Genomic DNA, 15,033 nt, shown 5'->3' with positions numbered 1-15,033 from the left:
TGGAAAGTTAACAGAAGGATTTTAGGTCTTGCCCTTCTTTGCATATTGATGTCTCCACAGAGACTGTGCCTTCCAACCAATGACTACAGCTGTTTGGATTGTGAGTGACAAATATAGACATCTCAAATGAACCACCGATTAGTTAAATTGCTATTCAGGTTTATAATGAGAATATACATTGGATTTTAAATCCTGTTGCATTGAATACTAGCTTTAGAGGCATATTACCCGTAGGCAAATACATCAGCCTTTCATGTTACACAAATATGTCTAAAATGTCTGAATAAAATTGAGAGCACTGAATTTTAAAGGATTGATTTTAGGGAAGGATAGGAACCACCAGTAGGGAATAGAGGTGATTTGGGTTTGGAGTCTATGAGACATTCAAATCCTAAAAGCCATTGATGTCTTTTTTCCTTTTGCCTAGTACTAAAAGGTGTATACAGCCATGAAATTAAAAGATGCTTACTCCTTGGAAGGAAAGTTATGACCAACCTAGATAGCATATTGAAAAGCAGAGACATTACTTTGCCAACAAAGGTCCGTCTAGTCAAGGCTATGGTTTTTCCTGTGGTCATGTATGGATGTGAGAGTTGGACTGTGAAGAAAGCTGAGCGCCGAAGAATTGATGCTTTTGAACTGTGGTGTTGGAGAAGACTCTTGAGAGTCCCTTGGACTGCAAGGAGATCCAACCAATCCATCCTAAAGGAGACCAGTCCTGGGTGTTCATTGGAAGGACTGATGCTGAAGCTGAAACTCCAATACTTTGGCCACCTCATGCGAAGAGTTGACTCATTGGAAAAGTCCCTGATGCTGGGAGGGATTAGGGGCAGGAGGAGAAGGGGATGACTAAGGATGAGATGGTTGGATGGCATCACCAACTCAATGCACATACGTTTGGGTGAACTCCGGGAGTTGGTGATGGACAGGGAGGCCTGGCGTGCGCAATTCATGGGGTCACAAAGAGTCGGAAACAACTGAGCGACTGAACTGAACTGAAAAGGTATAAAGTGTAATATAATAAATACCCATATGTCTATCAACCAATTTAAGAAATATAAGTTATCAACATGTTTGCTATCCCGTATTTATCCTCAGTTTTGTTAGCCAAAGCCCAAAAGTAATCATTTTAACATACAACTAGTTTGTTTCCAGGAACATATATATAGCCAAAACTGAGAATGTATATATGCTGTGTGGTAACTTGCCTTTTAAGTTTTTCTATATGCTTAAATATTCTTCTAAAACATAACTTGATTCCCAGAGCATATTCCACTTTAAAAAGTGTTGTGCATTTCTGATTATTGGTTATTTCCATGTTTATGAGTTAATTTTTTAAAAAAACTTCTGAACATGTTTGTTAAGCAATGGTATGTTTCCATAACATGTTTTCTCAGAAGTATAGTTGTGAGATCCCAGGAATTTAGGGAAAAAACTAAATGGAATTGCTTAACCTAAGAAAAGTCACAGAAAAAAATATTTTTCTAAATTAAGAGCAGCTGTTCTCCAGCTTCACTAGGAGCTTATTAGAATGTTGTTACAACTAAAGATAAGTGACATCACAGCTTTCATATTTAAATGCAGAGATGAAGGCTGCTTTTAAAAAAAGTTTTATGTTTTGAACACTTTGTTAATGATTTCTATCCTATAATTGTTACAAGGAATGAGAATCCTTCATAAGTCTTCAGTTCAGTTCAGTCACTGAGTCATGCCCGACTCTTTGTGACCCCATGAATCATAGCACGCCAGGCCTCCCTGTCCATCACCAACTCCCAGAGTTCACTCAGACTCACATTCATCGAGTCAGTGACGCCATCCAACCATCTCATCCTCTGTCATCCCCTTCTCCTCCTGCCCCCAATCCCTCCCAGCATCAGAGTCTTTTCCAATGAGTCAACTCTTCGCATGAAGTGGCCAAAGTACTGGAGTTTCATCTTCAGCATCATTCCTTCCAAAGAAATCCCAGGGCTGATCTCCTTCAGAATGGACTGGTTGGATCTCCTTGCAGTCCAAGGGACTCTCAAGAGTCTTCTCCAACACCACAGTTCAAAAGCATCAATTTTTCAGCGCTCAGAAGTCTTAGAGGTATGCAGAAACCAGTTTCTCCTGTGTTTTGGGAAGAAATTCTTATCCCCATAAATGGTTTCTGTTGAATGTTGGATTGCTTTCCTTTCCCCTTCTCATTAAGAAAAATAAAAAGTTTTATATTTAATATATTCAATTCCTTAGAAAGGGAAGAGGAGAAGGGGAGGGGAAAAAACTCAACAGAAATCAGTTTCTGCCTTTGTACAACAACTCCTGAATCTTTTCTGAGAGCCCTGGCATAAGGAATTCTAGAATAGTGTGGCAGCAGAGCTTAAATTAGAAATATTTCTATGGGCTTTTTCTATTTTGAAAGAGCAGACTGCTATGCAGTCTTTTTAATTAAAGTCCAGACTATAAAAATAAAACACTCCGGAGATGACAAATTGTTGAAGACTGAAGAACTTGAGTTATTTAAAGCGTTCCATTAGTACATGCAGAAGAACAACTTTATATGCCAATTTGAAGATCCAGAATACCGAATTGAGTTTAATGTCAGTTACTACTCATTTTTTAATTAAGTGGGGAGATTCTTCTATGATCAAGGCAGTTCTTGCCACTCGTAAGCAAAAGGTTTAGGTGAGTAAACTACATAAATACAATGTTACTGATCTTTAAAAATTTGATGTATATTCTATACAGTAAAGGATACAGATTGTCAGTGTACAACTCAGTAAAAATTGACACATAGATACAGCAGCATAACCCCTACTCTGATCAAGATACAAAACATTTCCAGCACCCGAAAAGGTTCTCCATTCTAGTCAGTGCCTCACCTTCCTCAGGGAAGCCGTTGCTCTGACTTCTGTCAATATTGCAAGTTTTCGATCTTCATATGATTGAAATCATACCGTTGTAGCATTTTTTGATTTCGGTCTGCTTTTGAGATTTATCCAGGCTGTTGCATGTAGCGGCACTGTGTTCTTGTTTTGTTTGTTCTTTATTTTTCTTGTGGTATTGTAGTCTATTGTATGGCAGTTCCACAATTTATTCGATCAATAACGGACATTTGGATTTTTCCATTTTTGGCTCTTAAGAAAGCTTCTATGAACATTCGTCTACATGTTTTTTGGGGACATACCCATTTATTTCTTTGAGGTCTGTATCTGGGAAATTGCTGGATAACAGATAAGTGCCTGCTTAGCTTTCATCAATATTGCTAAGTAATTTTCCACAGTGATTTTATAAAGTTATACGTTCCCACCAGCTATGAACCAGAGTTCCACCAGTCTCTCCTTAGTCTCTGTCACTATGGCTGTTCTTTCTGGTGTGTATAATGGTATCTTACTGGGTTTTAATCTGTATTTCCCTGTGAGTAACGTTGCTGAAGCCTTTTCACATACTGGCCATTGGGTAACTTGTTTTGTGATCTCCCCATTCAAATCTTTTCTCCTTTCTGAGGGTTATAGTTTTCTTAGAGGTTTGTTGGAGCCCCGTGTGTGTTGTGTATACAAGGCTTTGGTTGGATATATGTCCTACAGATATCTTATTTCTGTCGGTGGTTTGCGTTCTTTTAACAGTATGAGAACAGGATGTTTTAAATTTTGATGGCGTCTAATTTGTCGGTATTTTCTTCTGTTGTGCTTAAGAAATTTTCGCCCACCTGGAAAATCCCATGGACAGAGGAGCCTGGTGGGCTGCAGTCCATGGGGTCGCTAAGAGTCAGACACGACTGAGCGACTTCACTTTCACTTTCACGCATTGGAGAAGGAAATGGCAACCCACTCCAGTGTTCTTGCCTGGAGAATCGCAGAAACAGGGGAGCCTGGTGGGCTGCCGTCTATGGGGTCACACAGAGTTGGACACGACTGAAGTGACTTAGCAGCAGCAGCAGGGTCATGAAAATATTCTCCATATGTTTTCTTCTGCAGGCTTTATTGTTCTACCATTAGCAGTTAGGTCTAGGGCTTGTTTTGAATGGATTTTTATGAATTGTGTGAAGTAAATTTCACTTTTTTCTTTACAGATATCCCGTTGTTTCTGCAACATTTACGGCGTTAGATCCATTCTTTCACAGAACTGCAGTGATGTTTTAGTGCTTTGACATAAATCAAGTGACTATATAAGTGTGGCTCTGTTTCATATTTGTGCAGTTCCACTCTGTCTTGAATACTACAGCTTTACAATAAATCTTAATGTCTGGTAGTATACATTCTTTAACTCAGTCGTTTTTAAGATTCTACATCCTTTCCATGTGAATTTTGGAATCCACTTGTCTCTTTCTACCAAAAAGGCTCACTAGGAGTTTGATTGGTCCTTCATTAAATCTACAAATTTGGGTATAACTTACTGAATAATAATGTGCTGCCAGTGTATGAAAATAGAATATATCTCCATTTATTTAGATTTTATTTTTACATTTTTCAGCAGTGTATTGCAATTTCTAGAGAATAGGTTAGTTATTTTGTTAAGTTAATCCTTCTATTTCCTGTTTGATGTGATTGTAAGTAGTATTTTGTTAAATTTTGTTTTTAATTGTTCACTGCTAATGTGTAGAAATATGATTGAGATTTTGTATGTTAACCTTGTGTTTATTCATTGACCTTCTTACATTCACTTGCTAATTCTAATAATTTATTTGTAAAATCTTTTGAATTGAATTTTCTACATAGATAATTGTGTCAACCACACATAATGACAATTTTACTTCTCCCCTACCAGTCTTTGTATTTTCATTTGTTTTTCTTTATTATACTCTCTGGGACCTCAATTACAATACCAAACAGAAGTGGTGATAGTTGGTAGCCTACTATAAGTGAGAAAATTGCTGTGTTAATATGACATTGGAGATATTCTGGGGGTTTCAATTAAATGTTGATGGGATTCTCTCTTGATATATTTAATGATTTGCTATTGTTTTGTTTTGATTTGAACTTTCAGTAGTTTGTGTTTGTCAGATTGATTGGTATTCGTTGTGATTGTATTGAATGTCAAAGTTTTTGTTGTTGTTGTTCTGGTTCTTTTGAGGGATGTGTGCTGGTCTTTGTGGCTGCATGCTGGCTTTCTCTGATTGTGGCCAGAGGGGTGCTCTCCAGCTGTGGTGCCCAGGCTTCTCATTGCCATGGTTGCTCTCATTGCAGAGCATAGGCTCCAGGGAATGGGCTCTGTAGTTGTGGGGCACAGGCTTAGCTGCCCCACCATAGGTGGAGTCTTCCCAGACCAGGGATCAAACCTGTGTCCCCTGCGTTGGCAGGCAGATTTTTAACCACTGGACTACCAGGGAAGTCCATGGAGGTGAAGATTTTGGCATCATCTAATTGTTGTTCTCAACTCTGGACACTTTTGCTCCCAGGGGGACATTTGCCAATGTCTGGAGACATTGTTGGTTGTCATAACTGGGGGAAAAGAGTACATCTATGCTGCCAAACATCCATCAGGGTATAAGACAGCCCCTTCTCACAATAAAGCATTTTTCAGTAAAAAATGTCAGTGTTGAGGTTGAAACCTAATCTGATTCAGGTCCTTCATTTGATAAGAAACCGAGACCCACAAATGTGAAGTGATTTGCTGTTACCTATTTTAAGTAGCACAGACACTACCCTTCCCATATTTATGAATAGAAATAATTATCATTACTGTCAGATATTATGAAAAAGTTTGCATGTATCATCTTTATTCCCCCAAAAGGTAAGCATTATTCTCCGTGTTATAGATCAGGATCAGGATACTGAGGAATATGGTGCTTCATCTATTAATGAATTTATTTAGTAAGTGTCTAATGTCTAGCCCAGAGTTTGTTTGGGCTTTTTTAAAATATAATTTTGTTTGTTTATTTATTTATTTATTTTTTGGCTGTGCTAGGTCTTCATTGCTTTGCGTGGGCTTTTCCCTAGTTGGGGCCAGTGGGGGCTCCTTTCTAGTTGTGATGTGCAGGCTTTTTGTTGTGGCTTCTCTTGTTGCAGCGCACAGGCTCGAGAGCGTGTGGGCCTCAGTAGCTGTGGTGTGTGCGCTCAGCAGTTGCGGTTGCTGGACTCTAGAGCCCAGACTCAGTAGCTGTGGCCTATGGGCTTAGTTGCTCCACGGCATGTGGGATCCTCCCAGCCCAGGGATCGAACTCACGTCTCCTGCATTGGCAGGTGGATTCCTTACCACTGAGCCCCCAGGGAAGTGTCCCATTGCTTCTTTTTTATTTTGCTTTGGATTTTTTTTTTTTTTTTTTTGAAGTAAGAAATACAGTGATGAGCAAAACTGATGGGCATAGTGGAGACTATATGCTAGTGAGGAAGACAAACCAAACACAGCTGAGTAAGAATTATAAACTATGGAAAGTTGATAGAAAGGAAAAAAGATGAGATGAAGCTGAACTGTGAGGAGGAAGTCCACTCTGTAGGGTGGTTGGCAGTGGCGGCTTCTGTGTGCTTACTTCAAGCTGAAATCTGACAGGTGAGCAGAAGAAAGCTGTGTGCAAAGTATGGGGCAGTGTTTCAGGAGGAGGGGACAGTGTGTGGGGGGGCTGAAGCAGGAAAGAGTTTGACCTTTTTGGTATGTGGTCAGCAATAGGGAAGGTGTCTTGAGATTGGAGATGTAAATGGTGGCCAGATGAGGCCAGGCCTCACCGGCTGCAGAGAGGACTTTGGATTTTATACCCTTTGCAGTAAGAGGTTATTGAAAGGTTTTTAAGCTGAGCAGGGACATACATGATCTCGCCTGTACTTTTAAAACTCCTGCTATTGCCTGTATGATGGGTTGGTATACTAGGGCAACAGCAAAAACCAGGAAGACGAGTTGACTATTGCAGAGATTCAGTAGAGAAAATAAGACTGGAGACGTTTTTGTTTTTCTTTTGGACTCGGAAGTTATTGGATGTGCTAATAAAGGGATATGGAAGGGTGAGGGAAAGTAAGAAATCAAGGATGACTGCTAGGTTTCTGGCTTGAGCAATGGGGTGAATTTACTAAGCTGAGAAAGACTGGGGGAGAGTCGTTTGGGGGAGTGGGAAGAAAAGGACTCAGTAATTTGATGTTGGGCGAATGGGAAACTTCTGGCAGTTGCTTAAGCTGCCATGTAATTTCATTTCCACATGCTCCATCTTTAGCAGAAATGGTAAAAAGTTGATCTTTTTTTTAAATTTTTTTCTAGAAAAGTGGTTTTCTGGAGTTCTGGGTTCCTGCTCTCCTTGATCTCAGCTGGCATTGCCCAGTGGTCTTGTAAAACGGGCTGTGCTGGACTTGGTGTTCTTTACCATCCCTTTCAATAATGTGCTCCCTGGCTAGGTCTTTTTTATAGTGTTTTCCCTTTGTCCACATGGAATTTATAGCCAAAGATTTCTGCATGAGGCCTTCTTGATGCCTTTTTTTCTTGTTTCTTGTACCTCAATGGACTGATAGTCAAATAGAGATAGAAAATCCTCAGATTTCTTGCTGACGCGTTACTTCTGATAACAAAGAAATCAATTGCCCTGCCTAGGAAATGTACAAACACCTCTAAGTAGTATGGTGTCTATTTTCTCATATTTTTGGAAGTGTTAACTATTTAAAAAACACTTTTAATCTGTGTCCTAGAAAATAATTTACCTTTCAGTCTATCCTGAACATGCCTTGGCTCTTGCAAAGATTCAGTAAATCTTCTGCTATCAGAGAAAAATGACAGAAGCAGGAACCACTTCGCTGAGAGATGCCTGTCTTCTCCAGGCCCATGTGGAACCAGTTCCCATTTAGAGAAATGCAGAGGAACCCACAGTTTCAGTCCTTCCAGGGAAGGCACTAAAGCACTGCCTGGGAATTAAGTACACACATCAATCAAGCTGATAAGTCTTATACCCAGTTAATATATAATAAAATATTAACAAAGCTAAATCAAATGAGTTTTTAGTTTAGCTGTGTAAGTGAAAAGCAATTTTGAGGTCTGTTGCATAAAGAATTCCAGTTCCGTGGTAGAGTAGCAAATAAATGGGATTGGGGGCAGGATGACAAGAGGGGAGATAGATAAATCACTCACTATTCTCTCCTTGCGATCAGCTGTGGTTCTTTAGGGCCAGCATAGTGGCCTTATCAGGTTTCCTAACCGTTGGATTTTAAGATCTGCTTAAGAAATAAATTTGTATTAATATTAGAGAATAAATTTGAAGGATCCATCCTGTGCTGTGAGCAATTCGTAGTAACTAACAATAAGGCCCTGTAATAGGCCAGTATTGGTTTTTACTTAATAAAATATTTAATCATAAATGTCTGAATCCTGCATCTCCCACAGGAAGGCGTTTCCATGCCCACTGACAAGAATAATTTAGCAGTTTCATAGTTGAGCGCTTAATTACTCATAATTGTGAAGGGTAAGATGTGATGAATTCTGCCTCAATGGACATACTAAATATTTTAACTACGTAGATGACTTAAAGTAAATTAAGCTAGTGAGATCATTTATTCCATTGGTTAAAAGCAGCTTAAGAAGACTATCATGTCCCGTATATGATGCGATGATAATAGGTGTGTGACTCTTTGCTGTGTGCCTGTATGTAGGCTGCGGTATTGGGATGGATGGCAGATTATATTTGGATGGGGTTGGTGGGGTTTGAAGGATTTCTTCCGTTATGTTTTGCCTGAGTCACTAATGAGGATCCTTAACTATGTGCAGTTTGGTTCTCTAAGGAGAAAACTCTTCGTGCCCTTTCGGTTGATGTGAGAGTATCTGTCCTCCATCAGGAAAAAAGAAGGGACTTGACATTTCCCCTTAAGCCTTACTGCTTTGTCCTTCAGTGAAAACGGCCTGATTTTCAAAGTAACAGCAGAAGCAGTCAAAGGGTAAAATGAAGAGGGGATGATACAAGCAGAAGATATTTGTAAAATGCTCTATGAAATTTCTGAATTAGAATCTTACATTTTGGAGTAGAGAAAAGAGGGAGCCAGGTATTTTAGGAGTTAGCTAAACGTGTCACTGCACAGCAGTTGAGTCATATTGTAAAAGGCTCAGGAGCTTCCTGCTTACCATTAGGGAGGTTGAAACTACTTGTCTCATTAAGTTAAGCTTCTTCCCTCGAGTGTCTTATTTAGCTTTACTTCTCTTAATTCTCTTTCCCTGATGATTTGGGTAAAGCGTCTAAAACCACTAAAGGTAAAAGGTTGAAGCAATCCCAAATTTAATAATCTATCACCTTTCTTTAGTGTATCTGAATGTAATTCCCAGCAGTTCCTAGCAAATTCATTAGAAGACAGCAAGTCATTAAAAGTTAATACGAAACTATTTGTTTCTGTGAGTGAATAAAACTACTTTGTAAGTCTGACATTCTTTTCCACTCATAAAAAAGCATTGCTTTTAGCCAACTTCCATTGTCTCTGACTCTAGGTTACTCCTGGATGGAGCGCCTCTGATAGCAATCCACAAAGCCAGGTATTACAAGAGGAAGGATGGCTTAGCCCTGGGGCCTGGACCATTTGTGACTGCTTTAGAGTATGCCACCGATACCAAAGCCACGGTCGTGGGGAAACCAGAGAAAACGTTCTTTTTGGAGGCATTGCGGGGCACTGGCTGTGAACCTGAGGAGACCGTTATGATTGGAGATGTAAGTAGAAGAGCCCAGGAAATGCCCTGGGCTCACCTATCCTGCTGGGAAGAGCCAGCTTCAAAGCACTGCTTTGAAACACAAGGGACCCTTTATCAGCAATTGTCAGATGGTAATAAGAGGCCACCCATAAAGCAGGCTTTCCAGTAGTTGTTCACTGATATTCTAAAGAACTGAACTGTTGATTATTTCTGACAATCTTCACAGTGTGATGCTGCTGCTGCTAAGTCGCATCAGTCGTGTCCGACTCTGTGCGACCCCATAGACGGCAGCCCACCAGGCTCCCCCATCCCTGGGATTCTCTAGGCAAGAACACTGGAGTGGGTTGCCATTTCCTTCTCCAATGCATGAAAGTGAAAAGTCAAAGTGAAGTCGCTCAGTCGTGTCTGACTCTTAGCGACCCCATGGACTACAGCCTACCAGGCTCCTCCGTCCATGGGATTTTCCAGGCAAGAGTACTGGAGTGGGATGCCATTGCCTTCTCCAGTAGTGTGATGAGATATATACAATTCAAAAGACCATCAGATACAAGACAATTAAATGCTTTATATGTCTTTTTGGAGAAAACTTATATATATATTTTTTTACTATTCCTTAATCCAGAGACCACCTGTTCCTAAAGAATTCTCTCACTATTGATTTTTTTTTTTTTTTTGCTAGTATATGCTTTATGGAAGAACTTCCCAATTTGCCACAGATAGCTAAAGATATCGATTGCCTCAGGCTTTTGAGTGGCAGGGCTGGCTCTGGTGACCAGATGTCCTAGCCAGTGACCTTTGGCTGTGAGCACGTTGTCAGTTTACCCTGGTAAGAAAGGCAATACCAAAGAATGTTCAAACTGCTGCACAGCTGCACTCATCTCACACACTAGCAAAGTAATGCTCAAAATTCTCCAAGCCAGGCTTCAGCAGTACGTGAACCATGAGTGTCCAGATGTTCAAGCTGGATTTAGAAAAGGCAGAGGAACCAGAGATCAAATTGCCAACATCCGTTGGATCATCGAAAAAGCAAGAGAGTTCCAGAAAAACATCTACTTCTGCTTTATTGACTACGCCAAAGCCTTTGACTGTGTGAATCACAATAAACTGTGGAAAATTCTTTAAAAGATGGGAATACCAGACCACCTGACCTGCGTCCTGAGAAATCTGTATGCAGGTCAAGAAGCAACAGTTAGAACTGGACATGGAACAACAGACTGGTTCCAAATAGAAAAAGGAGTATGTCAAGGCTGTATATTGTCACCCTACTTATTTAACTTCTTTGTAGTGCACATCATGCGAAATGCCAGGCTGGATGAAGCAGAAGCTGGAATCAAGATTGCCAGGAGAAATATCAATAACCTCAGATATGCACATGACACCATCCTTATGGCAGAAAGTGAAGAAGAACTAAAGAGCCTCTTGATGAAAGTGAAAGAGGAGAGTGAAAAAGTTGGCTTAAAGCTCAACATTCAGAAGACGAAGATCATGGCATCCAGTCCGATCACTTCATAGCAAATAGATGGGGAAACAATGGAAACAGTGACAGACTTTATTTTTTTGTGCTCCAAAATCACTGCAGATGGTGACTGTAGCCATGAAATTAAAAGACGCTTGCTCCTTGGAAGAAAAGCTATGACAAACCTAGACAGCATATTAAAAGCAGAGACATTACTTTGCCAGCAAAGATCCATCTAGTCAAAGCTATGATTTTTCCAGCGGTCATGTATGGATGTCAAAGTTGGAAAAGGAAGCTGAAAGTGAAGTCGCTCAGTCGTGTCCGACTCTTTGCAACCCCCATGGACTGTAGCCTATCAGGCTCCTCCGTCCATGGGATTTTCCAGGCAAGAATGCTGGAGTGGGTTGCCATTTCCTTCTCCAGGGGATCCTCCCGACCCAGGAATCGAACCCGGGTCTCCTGCATTGCAGGCAGACGCTTTACTGTCTGAGCCACCAGGGAAGCCCTAAAGAAAGCTGAGTACCGAAGAATCTATGCTTTTGAGCTGCGGTGCTGGAGAAGACTCCTGAGAGTCCCTCGGTCTGCAAGGAGATCCAGCCAGACCATCCTAAAGGAGATCAGTCCTGAATGTTCATTGGAAGGACTGATGCTGAAGCTCTAATACTTTGGCCACTTAATGTGAAGAACTGACTCATTTGAAAAGACCCTGATGCTGGGAAAGATTGAAGGTGGGAGGAGAAGGGGATGACAGAGGATGAGATGGTTGGATGGCATCACCGACTTGTTTGAGTAAGCTCTGGGAGTTGGTGATGGATAGGGAAGCCTGGTGCTGCAATCCATGGGGTCACAAATAGTCGGAGACGACTGAGCGACAGACTTACTGGAAAAACGTTATTTCCTATGTGTGCTGTGAGGGGAAGAGTACTGGAAAGCACACTACCTTGTGGTCAGTGGTAGGTGGCAAGGATTATATTTCAATTTTAAATAATAATGCCTTAGGCTGGAAGGGACCATCAAGATTGTCTGGTCCAAACCTCCTCACTTTATAAGCTGAGAAACCTTAGCCCAGAGAGGTAGGCCTCATGCCGGATGACCCAGAGCTGATGAGTGGCATGGCTGGAAGTAGAACTAGGGGCCCCAGACTCCCTCCAGAAGAAACTGTAGATCCCCTGCTGCCTTGAACTGTGCTGGTGCTCATGGATCGCAGTCCTGACTGCCGCCTTCTGCTTCTAGGTTTCTGCACCAAAACCCACTAGGCTATCACTGGACTCAGTATGGCTTTGAAAAACTGTCTTTTCAGTAACAACTTTTCCCTCTGGCAGGCCTTTAGCTGACTTTTCTAGGCAAATGTGTATTCAAGAAAGTGGTTACCTTAACCTGGAGCTTTCCGAATTCGTGGTCCCTGGAGACACTGCTGTTGGGACAGCATGTAGGGTGGGAAGGGCACGTGACAGCAGAGCTCAGCTGTCTGGAGGGTTGTCGTCTGAGAGAGCGGTGGCTTTTCCCTCCCTTTCCATGTCTGCTTTCTCCCACCTCCCTCTTCCTTTCCCTCTCCCCCATTTGCCTGCTTCACAAGGCAGGCTTAGATGCAACAGAAAAGGTTGTAAGTTAGACCTTGAGTGAAGATTGTGAGAGAAATTCTGAGACTGATTTCCAAGGGTGGTTGTTAAATTACATGAATGATTTTAAGGGAAAAGTTTGTCTTTGGGCATGATCTGAATAAATTCTGCTTATCGACATGAGATGGCAGGATTGATTTTATTGATGTTTCTTCCATTTCTTGGATTTTTATTGCCTTGCATTTATCACAGTTAGCTGAGTATATTCACCCCTATCTTGAGTAAGAATTGAAAAACAAGAGCTTTCCTTTTAAACTGGTCTGTTATTCCTAAGTGTGAAGACAGTCTCATAATCTGTTTAAGTATACGGTCTGACTTGATTCCTCCTGTTACTGACAGTCGGATGAAAAGTAAGGATAATGTCTTACGTGGGCAGCATGAGACCTGTGTTCTGAACCTAGTTCACTCACTGCCCTGCAGCTGGATCATTTGCCTTAAGAGCTGCCAAATGATAAAATACCTTTTTTCCATGATCTGTTTTAAAAGGAGATAGATGGGAACTTCCCTTGTGGTCCAGTGGTTGAGACTCTATGCTCCCAATGCAGGAGACCCAGGTTTGATCCCTTGTCGGTGAACTAAACCCCACATGCTGCAACTAAGACCTGGTGCAAACGAATAAATAAAAATAAAAAATATTTTTAAAAAAGAAATAGATGTACATGTGCAAAACATGAAGCACTGTAGCTGCCCTTTTTATGTTTGGTTACTGGGGTCACTACTCTTGTTCTTTACCTCTGCCTCCATGATGCTTCCCTTTCCAATTATGCCCCCTTAGACTGTTACATGTGGGTTTATCCTTTTTTATACTTCCCTCACTCTCGTTTTAAGAAAAAACATGGGATTGCAGTTGGCCATTCCAGCCTAATAAATCGTTGGTAGGTTGGTTTGTTGGCAAGCTCACCGAAGACACTGGACTAAGCGCTTCGTCATGCTTTTCTAGGACTGCAGAGATGATGTTGGTGGGGCTCAGAATGCCGGCATGCGGGGCATCTTAGTCAAGACAGGTACGTATCTTCTGTACAAGCTTTCTCTGATACAGAATGGTAAAATACACCATTCTTAAAGAACAGTCTTTGAAAAAATGGCAAAGCCCACTGGGTACTTTAATTCTTTTTCTGCCACGAAGCAAAAATAAAGTGGGCTTAGGACTGCAGGGAAGAAAGACAATGTGAGAGGGCCCGTACTGTGCAAAGCTAGGAAAATCAGATCCGAGTTCAGAGGTGTTTTCACACTTCCTCAGAGATAGTCGTACAGAAGACAGTTAGCATTTATATGATTTTCTGGATATACAAATCACCGGTTGACTAAAAAACCATTGATCGAGGGGCTCTGTAAAAATATCCTTTCCTTTTGAACCAGGTATAAAATGATGACTTTGAGCTCTTTGGGGACTAACGAGCTAAGTGATACTTTGTGTTAATGTTGTCTTAAAAACACATAAAAAACTGTTTCCTTTTCATGTATTGTTTTAGTAACAATTTCCTAGACCAAAATTAAGTAAACTGAGTGTGGGCCCTCAAATAAATTTAAGGAAAGGGAAAGAACTTAATGGGGAAGCCTCAGCTAATACGGTGTCATGATGACAGCGGACCAGTTAGGTGTCTTGGGTCTCAGTCTCAGCTCTGCACTGACTCTGAGATTCTATCAGAGCCCTTCACCTCTTTGGGCTGTTTATAGATAGATGATGGGGCTGGACTGGTCCCTTGTAGCTCTGTGCCATTTTCCAGTGTGGAGTCTGATGAATAAAATCCTCTCAAGGTAAGGAGAGACAAGGCATGAGAGCTGTGTGAGGGCGTGTGCTGTTGTGCTGAGAACTTGATCAGCCTCCTTTTCAGATAAAATGAAAAGGTCTCCCCGACACCTGCCGCCAGGGGGTGCCTGCTGAGCTTGGAATTAATAGCACATGTTTGAGGATGACAGCCACGGGTCCAGTCCGAGAATTGTCATCAGACTCTTATCAATTAAATAGCAGATAAGGGGTTCTGTGGGCTTCCCTGGTGGCCTAGCAGGTAAGAATCTGCCTGCCTATGCAGGAGATGCGGGTTCAGTCCCTGGGTTGGGAAATCCCTGGAGAAGGAGGAAATGGCAACCCACTCTAGTATTCTGGCCCAGAAAATCCTGTGGACAGAGGAGCCTGGCGGGGTCCAGTCCCTGGGGAGAGTCAGACACGATGCGGTGACGGAACAGTGACAGCAGAAGGTTCCGTCAGTGGCCTCGTGAGTTCATACGCCAGGCTTCGTACAGGTCGTCCAGAAAAGGGAGAACTTAAACAGAGTCATAGAAGACCAGCCACCAGGAAATTTTTAGAAAAACGTGTATTTACTCATGACTGTGGTGTTTGTTCAAGAAAATGTGGTTGCATGAAAGCTATTTTGAATTTAAGAACAGAAACAAGACAGC

The 15,033-nt window shown here is 41.5% G+C and overlaps 1 protein-coding gene across 3 annotated transcripts in view; it reads left to right on the top strand.

Annotated features, from left to right (window-relative positions):
* Window positions 1-15,033, top strand: part of HDHD2 (haloacid dehalogenase like hydrolase domain containing 2) — a 45,698-nt gene that overhangs the window by 24,277 nt on the left and 6,388 nt on the right. For all 3 annotated transcript variants that reach the window (XM_018039717.1, XM_018039716.1, XM_018039718.1), the window contains exons 5-6: window positions 9,361-9,577; window positions 13,574-13,637. In XM_018039717.1, coding sequence (XP_017895206.1) covers window positions 9,361-9,577; window positions 13,574-13,637 — 281 coding nt within the window. The remainder of the gene's footprint in view (window positions 1-9,360; window positions 9,578-13,573; window positions 13,638-15,033) is intronic.

Source organism: Capra hircus, chromosome 24, assembly GCF_001704415.2.
Source record: "Capra hircus breed San Clemente chromosome 24, ASM170441v1, whole genome shotgun sequence".
Taxonomy (NCBI): domain Eukaryota; kingdom Metazoa; phylum Chordata; class Mammalia; order Artiodactyla; family Bovidae; genus Capra; species Capra hircus.
This window is presented reverse-complemented; position numbering and strand designations above follow the sequence as displayed.